Here is a 16,493-nt window from a genome sequence, read left to right as displayed (position 1 = left end):
TCAACGTAAAATTTACTTTAAAAGAAAAGAAAAAATTTGAAAAATGATTTAAAATAAAGGAAGGAAAGGAAAGAAAAGTGCAGATAGGACCTTTCAGTCATATACACGGCTAAACAGAAATGTTTTAAGTCTAGATTTGAACATGAACACAGAAGAGGCCTGTCTTACGACTTCAGGGAGGCTGTTCCAGATTTTAGCTGCAGAATATTGAAACGCTGATTCCCCTTGTTTAGTTCTGACTCTGGGAATCAACAGGAGGCCGGCCCCTGAGGTCCTCAGAGTACGAGATGGTTCATATGGCACTAACATGTCAGAGATGTACTTTGGTGCTCGGCCATGGAGAGACTTGTACACAAGCAGAGCTGCTTTGAAGTCTATTCTTTGAGGTACAGGGAGCCAGTGCAAAGACCTGAGCACAGGACTAATGTGATCATACTTCCTGGTTCTGGTCAGGACTCGAGCAGCAGCATTCTGGATGTACTGAAGCTGTTTTACACCTCGTTTGGAGAGGCCGGTGAGCAGGCCGTTACAGTAGTCTAACCTACTGGAGACAAATGCATGAATAAGTATCTCCAGGTCTGGTTTTGACACTATGTTTTTGATTTTGGCAATGTTTTTCAGATGGTAAAATGCCGCTGATGTTACTGACTTGATATGGCTGTTAAAGTTCAGGTCAGAGTCCATGATTACCCCTAGGTTTCTGACTTGATTTGAGGGTTTAAGAGACAGAGAATGAAGGTAGCTGCTGAGACTTTCTCTTTGTTTCTGTGGGCCAAAAATAATAACTTCGGTCTTGTTTGAGTTTAGCTGGAGAAAGTTATTCTGCATCCACGCACTGATCTGTTGGAGGCAGTGGCTGAGTGAATCCACCGGCCCATATTCACCTGTTGTCAGTGACACATAGATCTGAGTATCATCTGCATAGTTGTGATAAGATATGTTATTACTGCGTATTAACTGCCCTAGTGGCAGCATGTAGATAACATCAAGTTATTTGAAGAGATCGACAAAGTAGAGGTTGAAGCATTCATCAGTGGACCTCTTCCTAACATCGATGGGGTGTCACTCAAGTTCAGCCGTCTGTTTCAGCTGAACAATTGGCTCTCCAGAGAGTGTGCTTCCAGAGGATTCCATTACATTGAGAACTTCAATACATTCTGGAAACGAAAGGACCTATTCATGGGAAGAGGCCCACACCTGAACAGAGGTGGAGCAAGAGAGTTAGTGAAGAACCTCCTCCACGCTCTGGGGCATAGAGGCCAAGGCCCTGAAAAGGCAGTAAGGAAGGACCGAGCCAGTGTCCCAGGAACCACAGCACAACGGCAACAACAACTACCTCCACCACCACCGGTCAAAGACTTGGATCCGGCAGCACCAGCACCACAACCACCTCCATCTAAGGACTCAGCTGCACCAGCATCACAACAACCACCGCCAGCTAAGGACCCAATCGCAGAACCACAACAACAACCACCAGATTTGGCCCCAGAAATACCACCATCTGACCAGCTCTGGGCGCCCCCTGCTACATCTACTCCCAGTGAAGACTCACTTTCCTTTTCATCCCCCCCACTTTCACCCATGGCCCTACCTAGCCATTTTGATAGCCTGATTAAGTCAGGAATTAAGATGGCTCCCCTAACACCTGTGAGCCTCACACCACACAGGAGCTCTCCTACCCCTCCAGCGCAATATTAATGCAGCCTCCTCGTCTATTGGGTCCTCCAAAAAAGGACAAGCCATTCTTGTCACTTAGACCGTCTCTGTGTGACAGAAATGTGGGCAATGAAGGTTAAAGAGAAAAATACCGCTTCGTCTTTAAAAAGGGGAGGGGACCAGCAGAAACTTTGAGTTTGGAGAATAAAACCTGCTCCCGACCAGGTTAGGTTCACAGCGTAAGTAACCATGGACACTGACTCCGAGTATAAGTAACCTCTCTTTCAGAAACGGGTTTGATTTACTCTGCTTTCTCTGGTTTAACAAACCTACCATTCTAAAACGGAAAACCCAGGGTTTCCCTGATTTCAGGGTTAACGCACTCAGAGTTTACACTTAACCTCCTTTCTGAAACAGGCCCCAGGAGAAAAAAGACAATTATTTTATTTTGTCATAGTCTTTATGTTGATCTATATATTTTCTTAACCCTGATCATTTTCGTTTCAGTACTGATTTCAGTACAAGCTCAGCTACCATTGTGCTATTTCACAGCCGGCCGCTAGAGGGCGATCATCACGCTGGTATAGATTAGTTGGGGATGCAGGAAGAAGAATAAACCTTCCTGTAATGAAGCTAACGCTCAACGTGTATGTCTCTTCTATTCTTACCACAGGTCAGTAAAAAGAGCATCTAGATAAATGCAGGAGATGTAGGAGATATAGCGAATAATTAGATTCATGGATGTACAAGTAATGCAAGTTTAACTGATGGAATACTTACTTTGTTTTTAGTTTTGATTATCCTGTAAATCTGATTATATGTTACAAAAAACTATTTTATAGAGTAATAGAGGGATTAGAGAGTTTTCATAAATGTTCAAAGGTGAAGTTAAAGGGAGATAAGAATATTGTATTTTCCTTTAGAATGTGACATTTAAGTAACTGATGAAAGTGTACAAGACCGATAATATGTGTGCAGAAAATATGTTGTAACTTGACTTATGTTGAAGGTTATTGCAAGGAATAAACCTTCTTGAAATAAAGCTAACGGTAGCTCAACGTGTATGTCTCTTCTATTCTTACCACAAACATGTTGAGGGAAATAAACACCAGTTGCCCCTGTAACTGCTAAGTTGGAGAGGCAACAGTAACACATTTAAAATGTAAACTAAGTGGATCCCGGTTAGTTTACCAGTTATTTACTAGTTGGCTTGTTAAAAATTCAACATCTGAATCCAACCCATGTTTCAGATCAACACTCCAAGTTAGAATGAGAAGAGGAAGTGCAGTTCTCCATCAGTCCACCTGGGGAGCTGCAGCACAATAACTGTCCACTTGATGCTGAGAGAGACAGTGGAGCTGATCTCAGATCAGTTCCTGCTGCAGCTCTGACACTCATCTCCACTTCCTCTGATTCCTCCATCACTCTGCTCTCCACCTCCCAGGAACATCGTCCAGTCACAACATCTCTGCAGACCAGCTGCTGCTGCTGCTCCTCTCTGCTCCTCCAGGAGGAACATCAGACTCAGAACCTGCAGAGAGAAAGTGTAGAGACAGAGATGATGGAGTGTCTCCTGATCCTGGTCTGTCAGTCAGTGATGCAGCACAGCAGCAGAAAGAGCAGCAGGAGCTTCAGTCCTGTTCAGAGCAGCAGCTTCCTGTCATCTTCAGCTGTTGGAGCTTCTGCTGCTCTGATTGGCTGACTGTTGTCCTCAGAGCTTCACTGAGAAGCTGCAGCTTCACAGGAAACTCTGCATCTTTGCTCTCAGACTAACTTTAGGACCAAACATCTGGAAGCAGCTGGACTGACTCCAACCCTCTACTGACCTCAGAGTCTGCAGTTTGGAGTTTGGACTCTCCACCAGATCCTGGAGCTGCTGAACATCTGAAGACTGAAGGTTGTTGAACATCAGGTCTAGTTCTGTCAGGTGGGACGGGTTGGACTTCAGAGGTGAGACTAGAGCAGCACAGCTGGTCTTTGACAAACTGCACTTAATTAACCTGAATCCAGAACAAAGAGTTGAGTTTAAAGACAAAGTTCATGTTTTTCATCCTTCACTTCTTCTAAAGAGTTCAGAGCTGAAGAAGATCAGAAAGTTTAGAAAAAGTCCAAAGATGTGAAGCAACAGCAGCAGATCAGAAGAGTCCAGCAGAAGCAGAGAAGAAGAACATCCAGGAACATTCAGGACAACATGCAGCTGCTTCAGGAAAGAAGTCCAGATGTGTGAAAGTCAAACATCAGCCTGTGGCTGCATCCAAACCAACTGATGTTTCTGCAGCAACAGCAGAAAAAGTCCACTTCCTCTTTCTGCTCAGCTCTTCTCCAATCAGCACTGAATCATGGGAGAATTTCAGCAGCATGATGCTGGAAAGTCTTCCTCCCAGTTTTTAGCAGATGATCTTCCAGTCCTTCTCTGCTGCAGCCCTTCAAGCAGAGACTTTCAGCTCCAACAGATCAAAGCAGAGAGAAGAAGGAAGTGATGAGGAAGAGTCAGCAGCAAATGTTGGACATTGATCCCTGATCCATGACTTCAGCTCTGAATGAAGAGTCAGAAGCTGCTGGGAGCTTTGATGGATGATGTGATGATGTTTGTGGATGAAAAGGTGAGGATGTTTGTGGAGGATGTGTCTGTCAGAGCAGCATCCAGCTGCAGCATGACTCTGTCACTGTCTGCTCACAAACATCAGCCGCTGGACTCTCAGCTGCATCTGCTGAAACACAGCAGCAGGACTCAGAGTGCATGTGAGCGTGCACGGCTGCTTCTTCTGCACGCGCTTTAAAGGAGTCTGTTGGAGCAAAGACACAAAGAAGTGCTGATGGCTGCAAGCGGAACTTTGTGGAGCACATATGTCAGCAGACAGCTTTGGAACAAGCAGCTGCAGGAAGAAAATAAGAAGTTCTTCTGCAGATCTTTGAAGAGAACAAGCAGCTGCAGGAAGATGCTGCTGCAGATCAGAATCTGGACATTTCTGCTCAATGTGGGTCAACACAACTTTGTCATCATATTGATCTGAACACAACTGAAACATGGAGTCTGACCTCAGAGTCTGCAGTCTGCAGTCTGGACTCTCCAGAAAACCACACAGATGAAGAATTCCTGAATCCTGCAGGTTCTTGTTCCTGCTCAGGTCCAGTTCTGTCAGATTAGACGGGTTTTTCTTCAGAGCTGAGACCAGAACTTTACAGCTGCTCTTCGACAAACTGCAGTCCTCCAACCTGCAATCAGACAGAAAAGTGTGTTCAGGAGCAGTGATGCAGCTGGAGGTCCAGGAACTTGGTCCATTCAGTCAGGTGGGACCCGTCCTGATGACAGACCTACAGATGACATTTTCACTGTTTGCTCATTTCTTTTGGATTTGGACCCAAAACCATGATCATGAATGAAAATGCAATAGATTAGAAATGACTTGAAATGAAGTTAAAACAGACGAGGAATTGAAATGTAATTGATCATCAGGAATTATTCATGACTAAATATTTACAATCCAATAGATGTTTCTTTGATTTAAAGCTTTGATTAAAAAATGTCAGATTAAATTGTATTTTTTCATCTTGAATTTTACATTGTAAAATACATTTTCAAATGATCACATTGCAGAAAAACAGCTCAAAAAGTCTTTAGTTCTCCTCTGAAAGCATTTCTTGACATCTCTAAACTGTAAATGGCCTTGAAAAACATGAGGATCCACGGGGCCAAAAATGTCTGAATGTGGCCCTGAAGAGGAGCTGCTGATGGTTCTGCTGGTAGTCAAAGGGCTTCAGCTGGTTGTGCTGTTAGTTTAAGGGTTTAAGATTTTTCAGCTCTGGAGCTTTTAAGAAACCTGTTTGAGTTTGAACATATACAATTCTGTTACTATTCATTTTATTGTTGATGTGCTGTAACATAAATGAATATGCAGTGTCCCGGCCGATACCATAGGATAAAATTAAGCGAGGTCCACTGTCTCTGCTGCTCCCAAAGTCCATTTCTAATCACAGAAACCTTGAAGGATCTTCTTCAGTTTCTGGGTTTGCTTATGGCACCATCTTCCTTTTGCCAGGTAGCTCTGCCCCAAGCCTTGAACATAAACTACATCCAGAGGTTCTTCACTCTAATCACAAATAGATTTAGTGTCTGTTTAAGCACCAGGACTGAGAACCTAGAGACTATGTGAAATGAAAGACCTGGTTCTGATCCAAGCTCGGTTCTGAATAATCACCAAACCAGGTCTGTGGGAAACGCCTGTCAATCTGCTGGAGTTTGACCTCCTCATATCTCTTCATAAGGAGCTGCTGCTCTGTGGGTCAGAAATCTCTGTAACTGTCCATTGAAATCTGCAGTTCTTGGATTGATTCATGTTTTCTTTGAAAGAACACAGAACATGAACTTCTCCCAGATCTCAACACCTGGGTGGATGTAGGTTCTCCTGTTTAGTCTGGTGCAAAAAAATAAAATAATACAGGATAACATTTGTAACCATCAGATAAGGAGATTTCAGGATTTTTAACTCAAGCAGAATGTTCTTTTCTTTTTACTTCTATGCAACAGTCCTCTGCTGTTTTATCTGCACTGACGTCTATTAACACTTTCTCCTGAAACAGAGAAAAACTGATAACACTTGTTGCAGAAAATCAAAAATTGAATGAAACCTGACCTGAGAGTCTCAGTTTACAGTCTGGACTCTCCAGTCCAGCAGACAGTAGCTTCACTCCTGAATCCTGCAGGTTGTTGTTACTCAAGTCCAGAACTCTGAGTCTGTAGGACTGAGAGCTAAGAATTGGGGACAAAGCTGCACAGCTTTTCTCTGATAGATTACAGTTATACAACCTGAAGAAAACAAAGACCGACAGCAGTTACTGAAACCTTCATGTTTCCACTCAGATTCATTTGTTCACTGAAGGTAATTTTCCTGAGAGTTCTTACAGAGCTTTGTTGGAAGCTTCAATCACAGGCAGCATCCTCAGAAGAGCCTCCTCTGAAGCAGAGTATTTCTTCAGGTTAAACTCTTCCAGATCTTCTTCTGATGACAGTAAGATGAAGACCAGAGCAGACCACTGAGCAGGAGACAGTTTCTCTGTGGAGAGACGTCCTGACCGCAGGGACTGTTGGATCTCCTCCACTAGAGAACCATCATTCAGCTCATTCAGACAGTGGAACAGGTTGATGCTTTTCTCTGCAGACAGATTCTCACTGATCTTCTCCTTGATGAACTGGACTGTTTCCTGATTGGTCTGTGAGCTACTTCCTGTCTGAGTCAGCAGACCTCGTAGGAGACTCTGATTGGTCTGCAGTGAAAGACCCAGGAGGAAGCGGAGGAACAAATCCAGGTGTCCGTTTGGACTCTGTAAGGCCTTCTTCACAGCACTCTGGTAGAACTGGACTGGACTGCTTTGTGTCTGTTTGAGAATCTTTAAGGATTTTGTTTTCCGTTTTTCTTCCATGAGGTTTAGTCCAGAGGTGATGAAGGTCAGGTGGACATGAAGAGCAGCCAGAAACTCCTGAACACTCAGATGGATGAAGCAGAAGACCTTGTCCTGGTACAGACCTCTCTCCTCTCTAAAGACCTGTGTGAACACTCCTGAGTACACTGAGGCTGCTCTGATATCGATGCCACACTCTGTCAGGTCGGATTCATAGAAGATCAGGTTTCCTTTCTGCAGCTGCTCAAAAGCCAGTTTTCCCAGAGACTCCATCATCTTCCTGCTCTCTGGACTCCAGTGAGGATCTGTCTCAGCTCCTCCATCATACTTGACCTTCTTGACTTTGGCCTGAACCACCAGGAAGTGGATGTACATCTCAGTCAGGCTCTTGGGTAGCTCTCCTCCCTCTCTGCTCTTCAGCAGATCCTCCAGAACTGTAGCAGTGATCCAGCAGAAGACTGGGATGTGGCACATGATGTGGAGGCTTCGGGATCTCTTGATGTGGGAGATGATCCTTCTGGCCTGGTCCCCATCTCTGAATCTTTTCCTGAAGTACTCCTCCTTCTGGGGATCATTGAACCCTCTGACCTCTGTCACCATGTCAACACACTCAGCAGGGATCTGATTGGCTGCTGCAGGTCGTGTGGTTATCCAGAGGCGAGCAGAGGGAAGCAGGTTCCCCCTGATGAGGTTTGTCAGCAGATCAGCCACTGAGGTGGACTTTCTAGGGTCCTTCAGGATCCGAGTCTTGTGGAAGTCCAGAGGAAGTCGACACTCATCCAGACCATCAAAGATGGTCCTGGAAGTCTTCAAAGCTGCAGATTCCTGCTTGTTTGGTTTCAGGGAAGAAGTGATGAACAAGTTCCGCCAAGCTGAACTTCTCCTCTTTCAGCACATTCAGCTGTCTGAAAGTGAATGGAAATGTGAAGTGGAGGTTCTGGTGGGCTTTGCCTTCAGCCCAGTCCAGAGTAAACTTCTGTGTTAAGACTGTTTTCCCGATGCCAGCCACTCCCTTAGTCATCACGGTTCTGATTGGTTCTGGTCTTCCAGCTGGGAGTTGGAAGAGTTCTTCTTGTCTGATGCTTGTTTCTGCTCTGTCTGCTTTCCTGGATGCTGCTTCAATCTGTCTGACCTCATGTTTTTCATTCAGCTCTCCTCTTCCTCCCTCTGTGATGAAGAGCTCTGTGTAGATCTCATTCAGAAGGGTTGGGCTTCCTGCTTTAGCCATCCCCTCAAACACACACTGGAACTTCTTCTTCAGACCAGATTGGACTTTATGTCGACAAACTGCAGCAGCAGATCCTGAATGAAGACAACAAACAGTAAATCAACTCTCTGCAGCCCTGAATGATGAGGGTTTGAATCCCTGTGGTTCCATGTGTTCAGACATCAGGAAATCTTCATTTCTCATCAGCTGAAACCTTCAGAGAAATCCTCTTACTGCTCTGCAGTCCATCAGCCAGCTCCTCCTGCTTCATTCTCCTCAGGAAGTTCACTGTGATCTTCATCAGTGACTCTCTGCTGCTCCTCTGCTCTTCATCTTCATCCTCCAGCTCCTCCTCATCCTCCCTGTGACTCAGAAGCTTCTGGATCTTCTTCAGCTCCTTCTTGACAAAAGTGACAATGTTGTCCTCCAGCAGCTGCAACAGAATTCCAGATGAATGAGCCAATCAGAGTGAAGTCATGGAGCCAAACATCAGCTCCATGTTGGACACACTGACAGTCCACTGGTGTCCAAAGTGCAGCATGGAGACGACTGTGGACAGAATGATGGGAAAGTAGTTGTTGTTCATGTACAGACCAGAAAGATGGAGTCCAGCTGTGTTTGATGCTGCTGGACAGACGGACCACTGGGAGTCTCTGAGCTCTGCTGGTCCAGTCTGTGGACAATCAGCAACAATCAGATCCTACTGGACCCACTGGTGTCCTGCAGACACTCAGTAGAATCTACTAGATCTATTCTGTGTTTGTGGAGAAGCTCCAACACTCACTGCTGCACACACGAAGATCGAAATGTCTGTGAGAAAGAATGTTTACATACAGCTCACCTCTCTGTACTAGAAGATGATTTAAAGTTGATGAGACCACCCTTTGACTGGTCACTCCTGAAGGAAACACAGCTGGGTTCAGATCCAGATCCAGATCTGAGTCTCTGATGGATCCTGATAGAAAAACACTTGTTTAGTTAGAAATGAGTTTCTTTCATGATGGTGTTTGATGAGTTCTTTTGGATTTGGATCATCTCAGATCACAAATGCATCATGAATGCTGTTGTTTTCAGAACAGCACTGATTCTAACATTCATTCTGACTCACAGAGAATCAGAGTTACAGAAAACTGGATTATTGATTCTCATGTAGACCAGAAGAAAATGAAGAATTTAATGTTTGGGTTTGCTGATGAGATACAGAGAAAAACTTGAATTAAAATTGTCATAGCAGCAGTTTCCCCCGCTGCTGCTAATTGTCTGATTTCCTTCACCTGTGCCTACTCCTATAAATCTCTGCTTTTGCCTTCACCTTTCTGATCATTGCACTGCAAGTATTTAGGCAGCTTACCTGCTCTGTTGTCTCTGCCAGCTTGTCTACCTGTTTGCTCACTAGGGATGTAAATAGAAGCCCCATGAAGCTTCCCTTGGGGTTCATGTAATTGTGCCGGAAAAACGAACCACCCATTCAGGGCTTTGAAACTACACAGAACAGCGGCATCTGGTGGCGGACTGGACGTATATCAAATGCCTAAACTAAGCTCCTTGTAACACTTCAACGTGGAAATGATGATGAAAAAACGTAAAACAAAACAATGTTGTTAGTGATTTAAAAAAAAAAAAGAACGACATGTGAAGTTTTCTGTGAGAAGTGCTTGAGACAGCAAAATACACATTACATGAAGAAGAAAAATGCAAAGCAAAAAGAAAAAAGGTAAAATGCTGGCCTTAAACCCAGGACCTCTGATTGCAAATCCCATAGACTGTATTACTGAGCTACTTCTGCTCACATCATATTAACTTGCCGTTATAGATTTATTGAAATATTTCTTTTTTATCCGCAATGTTCATAGTGTATTGTTTTATTAGGAGAAATTGAGTTGAAATGATCCTGAACCACAGTACTTTTTTTTACCAGGAGCCATGGTAAAGTGCAATGAACTGACGCTGATTCCAATACAGGGGAAACGATAGAACTGGTCGGGATTAATTTCGTATTTTCTAGAGAATAGCGCATCCAACTGTTCGAACAAAAGTGACATCTGAACCATGGTTTGACCAAACAATGCATTTGGCGCTTCATAGCTCATCAACCACGTGATCTGCGCATGTTGACACCCACCCCGAAACATTGTGTTGAACCACTCTGCTTCATGAAGGTGAAACACGCGCCGAAGCGCTGTGTCAAACAGGCCATCCCTTCTGCTCACCATTCAGCCTGGCTTCCAGCTAACCTGCTCAGCCATCTCTGTTCTCAGTAGTGATGGGTAGGTGAGGCCTTGTGAAGCGTTTCGGCACATTGCTAAAACAGAATTGATACTGTGTCGATACTGTGTCACTTAGTACTGACTCCTGCTGGACCAAAAACATCATTGCAGGCAACCCACGTAAACTCTGCTGATGGACTTAATGCAATTAATCTAAACACAATATTTGTCATTGTAGTTCATCTTTTCCATGTCTGGCTCTATAATTCCCCAGCATTAAGGAGCTGCTTTTAAGTTTGACAGTTCTGCTGAACAAATGCCACATTTAACCTCCAAAACATAAAAGGTGTCATGGTGCCTCTGTCAGACTCCTCCCCCTCCATCCACTAATGGATGTGCGACGTGATTGGAGCGCAGCAGCCTACTATGTTCATTCATCAATGGTTTAGTTCGGCGTTCATTCATAAAATCGTTGGACCTGAGGTATGGAAGCACATACAGCAGATGCATGTGCCTGAAGACGGACAGTAATGACAGCTCATCTTCAAATGTGTACACTGTGTTTCACAAAAACATTTCAGAAATTCACAATAAATGTATTAGAAATGCACAATAGGTGCTTCACAAACATGATTTTTAGGTACACATGTGATGTGAACTCACAGATCATACGAATAGCAGAATGTCATTCAAAAACCCGCTCTGATTTGTGAATCTGCCCACATTTGTGAGAGATTTTTTTACGGTGAATATTGAGACTCATCTGACGGAGCAGGTCAACTAATGTCACCATTGGCTAGTGAATCTGTCAATCACACTCATCAGCAAAGTAGGCAGGTTCGCTTTTAGCCAATCAAATGGCCCCTTACACTTTCTCTACGCTTTCGTGCCCATATTTGATTCTATACCGGTCGGTCGTTAGCGTGTTAGATTTAGCATGGCTTGTCGGTTTATTGCCTTCGGTCGTCAAAAATAACTGGCTTGCGCAACTTTTCAGTGGACTTGAATGCAAGGCAACAGTGGTTGAATGCAGTTGGCATTGAATCCAGAGAAATGTGTCCAGCGTCCCCGTCCTATTGTTGCTAAATTTGAACATTATAAACAAAAGATGCAGGTAAAAAGCAGAGGGCGAGAGCTGAAAGACACACATTACAGTGTGAATGATCAGTTTCCAGGCGAGATCCTCCGCTGGCGGAAAATCCTCTTCCCGCTGAGGAGGAAGCACCTGTCTGCTGGAGCCCGCGCGGTGGTTGCTGTTGATAAACTTTTTGTGAACGGCAAGCTGTTCCGGGACCCAGAGGTAACACCCTGGCTGTGCTGAAGGCTTTCAGAGGCGCACTGACATCTGCGCTGCCCAGAAGAAACCCGCAAACTTATTTAATTGAATAGGAAATAATCGGATCATCAATAATCCACACCTCTCAGGAAAAGTGTTTTTTCTTTCTCTCACATTCATGTTTCTGTTGTTGTTTCGCTGTTTTTGTTTTTTGTTCTTTTTCTTTCCCTCTCTCTTTTCTCTTGTCCCCCCCCCTTCCCATGTCCTCATATGTGAATCAGGTAAAGTCAACGCAACCACGGTGAGTATTTATTTATGCACGGAACGGGCGCGCGCGCATACTAGTGCGCATAAGAGCATGCACACGCGATCCCGCACACACGTTGATAAACTGCAAAGACCTCACTTAGGCTCACACAGGACGCACGCAACATGCAGCTCACAGCTAAGACACGTTCACCCACAACGCACAGCGCTTCAGTGTAGCAGGTACGCACAGCGGGCACGCGCACACGGACGGGCACACGCACTATTTAGCCTTGCACTCTCCCGGTTAGAACAGCTATGAACAGTCTTAACATCGTTAGCTGGAATGTGCGTGGACTTGGTTCTGGGCCAAAGAGATTGAAAGTGTTAAATCACCTGAATGATCTTAAAGCAGATATAGCTCTGCTGCAGGAGACCCATTTATCTTTATCAGCTGGTCATCTCCTGTGCTGTTCCCAGTATCCAGTTATGTATTCTGCCAGTTTCAACTCCAAACAAAGAAGGGTTGCAGTTTTGATTAATAAAAATGTTACATTTACTCATAAGGATACAGTTACTGACCCAGAAGGCAGATTTGTAATCATTAATATATCCATTCAGAATAAGGACTTTTGTATAGCGAGTGTTTATGGCCCTAATGCTGACGACTCTTCCTTCTTTCACAGATTCTTCACCTCACTCTCAGTTCACTCTGACTCCACAATCATTATAGGAGGAGACGTCAACCTTGTTTTGGACCCTGAACTTGACAGACTCAGCACAGCAGCAAACCAGCGTACATGGCAGTCTGCAAGTATTCTAAAGCAGTACATGAATGATCTGGGTCTCTGCGACGCTTGGCGCTCATGTCATCCAAGCACTAAGGGGTTCACCTTTTTTTCTCCAGTTCACCATTCACAATCTCGTTTAGATTATTTATTAGTCAGTAACTCCCTTTTGAAAGAAATTAAAAGTTTCAACATTCATCCAATTATTATCAGTGACCATGCACCAGTTTTTGTTACCATTTCAAGGGAAGTACCCAGACCCTCGGGTTCAACCTGGAGGTTTAATACATCTCTGTTAAAAGACCAGGAATTTATTGAATTCTTTAAAAAAGAGTGGGCAACCTTCTTAGAATTCAACGATACTTCTGAAATATCACCAAGTATTCTTTGGGAAGCAGCAAAAGCAGTCATGAGAGGGAAAATCATCTCTTATTCAACGCATAAAAAACGCAAGGAGAAAGCAGATTTATTAGAATTAGGAAATAAAATAAAAACTCTGGAGACTGCTTATGCTGCTTCTGCACAGGAACACATACTGGGGGACCTGAAAAATTTAAAGCTGCAGTTAAATGACATCATCAATAAACAAACACAATTCCAGATACAAAGGCTTCGACTGGAAAGATATGAAAACTCAAATAAATCTGGCAAATTTCTAGCTAATCAGCTTAAAATTAATAAAGAAAAATCAACAATCACTTCTATTATGGACCAAACAGGGAATATCACCCATGACCCGGTAAAAATTAATAATGCGTTTAAAGACTTTTATCAAAACTTATACACTCCACAGATCAATCCATCAGAACAAAGCATCAACTCATTTCTCAACAATATAAACCTGCCCAAGTTAAACGAAGATCAAATCACAAATTTAGACTCTCCGCTCTCGTTGTCTGAGCTTCATGAAGCTCTGTTACTTATGCCTAATGGTAAAGCACCAGGGCCTGACGGCTTTCCTGCAGAGTTTTATAAGGAATTCTGGGAACAACTGGCACCAACGTTTTATAAAACGGTAAAATTTATCAATGAAAGCCAATCTCTACCACCTAACATGAACTCTGCCAACATTATCCTTCTTCTAAAACCAGACAAAGACCCCACGAGTCCTTCAAGCTATCGCCCCATTTCTTTTATTAATGCAGATGTAAAAATTATCTGCAAAGCACTAGCACAGAGAATAGAAAAAGTCACTCCTCACATAATTGACTTTGACCAAACTGGATTCATCAAAGGCAGACACTCGGATGACAATGTCCGCAGACTCGTTAACATAATAGACTTTGCCACCATCAAAAACCAGGAAATGACTATACTATCACTGGATGCTGAAAAAGCCTTTGATAGAGTAAATTGGAAATTCCTCATTGCTGCCCTCCATAAGTTTGGGTTTGGAGAATCATTCATCAATTGGATCAAAATATTATATCACAACCCCAATGCATCAGTTAGAACTAATAAACAGACTTCCAACAGGTTTTTCTTGGAAGAGGAACTAGACAGGGTTGCCCACTCTCCCCCTCTCTTTTTGCAATATTTATCGAGCCTCTAGCTGCAGCAATAAGACAGAATGAGAGTATTAAAGGAATTAAAACCAAACACAGCCATCATAAAATTGGTCTCTATGCAGATGACATATTACTGTTTTTAAGTAATATACATTCTGTAAATGAAACGGCAACAATCATTAATGAATTCTCTTCTATATCAGACTATTCCATTAATTGGAATAAATCTGTTTTATTACCGCTGAACAGTAATGCGGAGCAAGGACTCACAATACCAGTTAAATCAGGCAATATAAAATATCTAGGTATTTATTTTTCCCCCAAAATATCAGAACTGGTGCAGCTAAACTACACCCCATTACTGAAAAACATACAGGACGATCTAACACGCTGGACCAACCTGCCTTTGTCCCTTATGGGCAAGGTAGCCACGGTTAAAATGAAAATCTTACCCAAAGTTAACTATCTCCTCTCAATGATTCCCACACAACCGCCATTAAAATGGTTCAAAACATTAGACTCATCCATATCAAGCTTTCTATGGAACAATAAACCTGCAAGAATTAGTCTAAAAACTTTAAAATCTGCAAAAAGCTGTGGAGGATTAGAATTACCTAACTTCCACAGTTACTTTCTTGCAAATAGATTACAATACATCTTAAAATGGTTAAAAAATAATCCAGAAACCAACTCATGGTTAGACTTGGAACAGGCGTTATGTGGAAAGATCAACCTGTCAGATCTTCCATTTATTAGCCAAACAGTTAAAAAACAGGATTGTTTTCAAAGTATTAATATAAATGCCACTTTAACAGCCTGGTGGGAATTTCTCAAAATATCAAAATCATCAATTCAACCGTGCAAAATGACACCCATCTGGAACAACCCAGACATCCTCATAAACAAAAAAATTATCCACTTCCCAGCTTGGCAAGCAGGGGGCATAAAACAACTAGAGCACATAATTATTGATAGAAGATTCATAACTCCCCAGGAACTTCAAGACAAACATGGAATATATAACTTCTTGGAATATCAGCAACTTAAATCAATTATTACTAAAAAAGTTTAAATACAGAGACAACGATTTAAAGCTACCAGATGTAGTTACCACTCTGATCAATTTCTCAATGAATAAAACTCTCTCCAAAATATACAAACTTTTATGTAATTTAGATAACAATATTTCACTTCCGACAACAAAATGGGATGCGGATTTGAGCATCAGCACAGATGAAAGTTTTTGGTCAGAACTTTGTCTAAACACCTTTAAAATGACAAAAAGTCCAAATCTGCAGCTAATCCATTTCAAAACTCTTCACAGAATTTACTACACTGAACAGAGGATGTTCAAGATGGGTCTCAGTAACTCAGACATTTGTCAGCACTGTGACAGTAATCTACCCGACAATTACATGCATGCACTATGGTTCTGCAAGCCTGTCAAGGCTCTCTGGCAGCAGGTATGTGCCGATCTATCAGTCTGGCTTAGGGTTTCAATCACAGCTTCACCGTCACTTTGTGTGCTTGGTGACATGAGTGCCATCGATGTAGAAGGAGGATTAGGCTCTATCATTTTCATAACTCTTTGCATTGCTAAAAAAACTATTTTAATAAATTGGAAAAGCAAAAAATATATAAATATAAGTCAACACAGAAATCTGCTGCTTGATCATATCAGCTTGGAAAAAATGTCAGCCCAAAGTTCAAGTAACTTTGAAAGAATTCGGTCTCTCTGGTCTCCCATAGCTAACTCCGTGACTTAGGGGGTGGGGGGGGCGTGGTCGTCGCTGCTCCTTGCCCTTCTGCCGTGGGCCGGGGTGGGGGTCGGGGCCTCCGGTGCCTGGCCGGGGGTGGTGGGGGCTCCGTTGGTCGGGGGGTCGGGTCCGGCGCCTGGGTGGGGCGGCCTGGGGCGCTGCGTGGTCCTCTGGGCTTGGGTGTGGGGGTGCGTGGTGGGGGGGTGGGGTGGTGGTCTGGCTTGGCTTGGGGGGGTGGTCCCTTTGCCTGTGCTGGGGGGGGTTGGCGGGGGGCGCTGCTCGGGGGGGGGGGGCCCAGCGGCGCTGGATGGGCTTCCTGTCTACACCTGGGGCTGGGATCGGCCCTTCCCTGGCTCTGGGGCGGGACGGGACAACCCTCTTCGGGCCCCCGGTCGCTCTGGGTGTCATCCGCTTCGGCTGCGGGGTCTGGGGGTGGGGTGGGGTGGGG

At 43.8% G+C, this 16,493-nt stretch overlaps 2 protein-coding genes and 1 long non-coding RNA gene across 3 annotated transcripts; all 3 read right to left on the bottom strand.

Annotated features, from left to right (window-relative positions):
- Window positions 1-999: 999 nt before the first annotated feature.
- On the bottom strand, window positions 1,000-4,957 carry LOC144988293 (uncharacterized). The gene is made up of 3 exons (XR_013652152.1): window positions 4,696-4,957; window positions 3,483-3,656; window positions 1,000-3,187 (listed from the first exon to the last, which is right to left on the bottom strand). It is a non-coding gene; the product is annotated as an uncharacterized LOC144988293 (long non-coding RNA).
- A 1,295-nt stretch (window positions 4,958-6,252) lies between these two features.
- On the bottom strand, window positions 6,253-7,846 carry LOC144987820 (NLR family CARD domain-containing protein 3-like). Its single transcript, XM_078937285.1, has 2 exons — window positions 6,560-7,846; window positions 6,253-6,463 (listed from the first exon to the last, which is right to left on the bottom strand). Exons 1-2 carry the CDS (start codon window positions 7,654-7,656, stop codon window positions 6,268-6,270), a joined length of 1,293 nt encoding a protein of 430 aa, XP_078793411.1. The 5' UTR covers window positions 7,657-7,846; the 3' UTR covers window positions 6,253-6,267.
- LOC144988667 (NACHT, LRR and PYD domains-containing protein 3-like) lies at window positions 7,844-8,952 on the bottom strand. Its single transcript, XM_078939311.1, has 3 exons — window positions 8,858-8,952; window positions 8,498-8,696; window positions 7,844-8,358 (listed from the first exon to the last, which is right to left on the bottom strand). Exons 2-3 carry the CDS (start codon window positions 8,562-8,564, stop codon window positions 7,844-7,846), a joined length of 582 nt encoding a protein of 193 aa, XP_078795437.1. The 5' UTR covers window positions 8,565-8,696; window positions 8,858-8,952.
- Between the last annotated feature and the right edge of the window lie 7,541 nt (window positions 8,953-16,493).

Source organism: Oryzias latipes, chromosome 2 (genome assembly GCF_053564925.1).
Source record: "Oryzias latipes strain Hd-rR chromosome 2, Olatipes_Hd-rR_3.1".
NCBI classification, from domain to species: Eukaryota; Metazoa; Chordata; class Actinopteri; order Beloniformes; family Adrianichthyidae; genus Oryzias; species Oryzias latipes.
The sequence above is the reverse complement of the archived record's forward strand: the minus strand, read 5'-3'. Positions and strand labels throughout refer to the sequence as shown.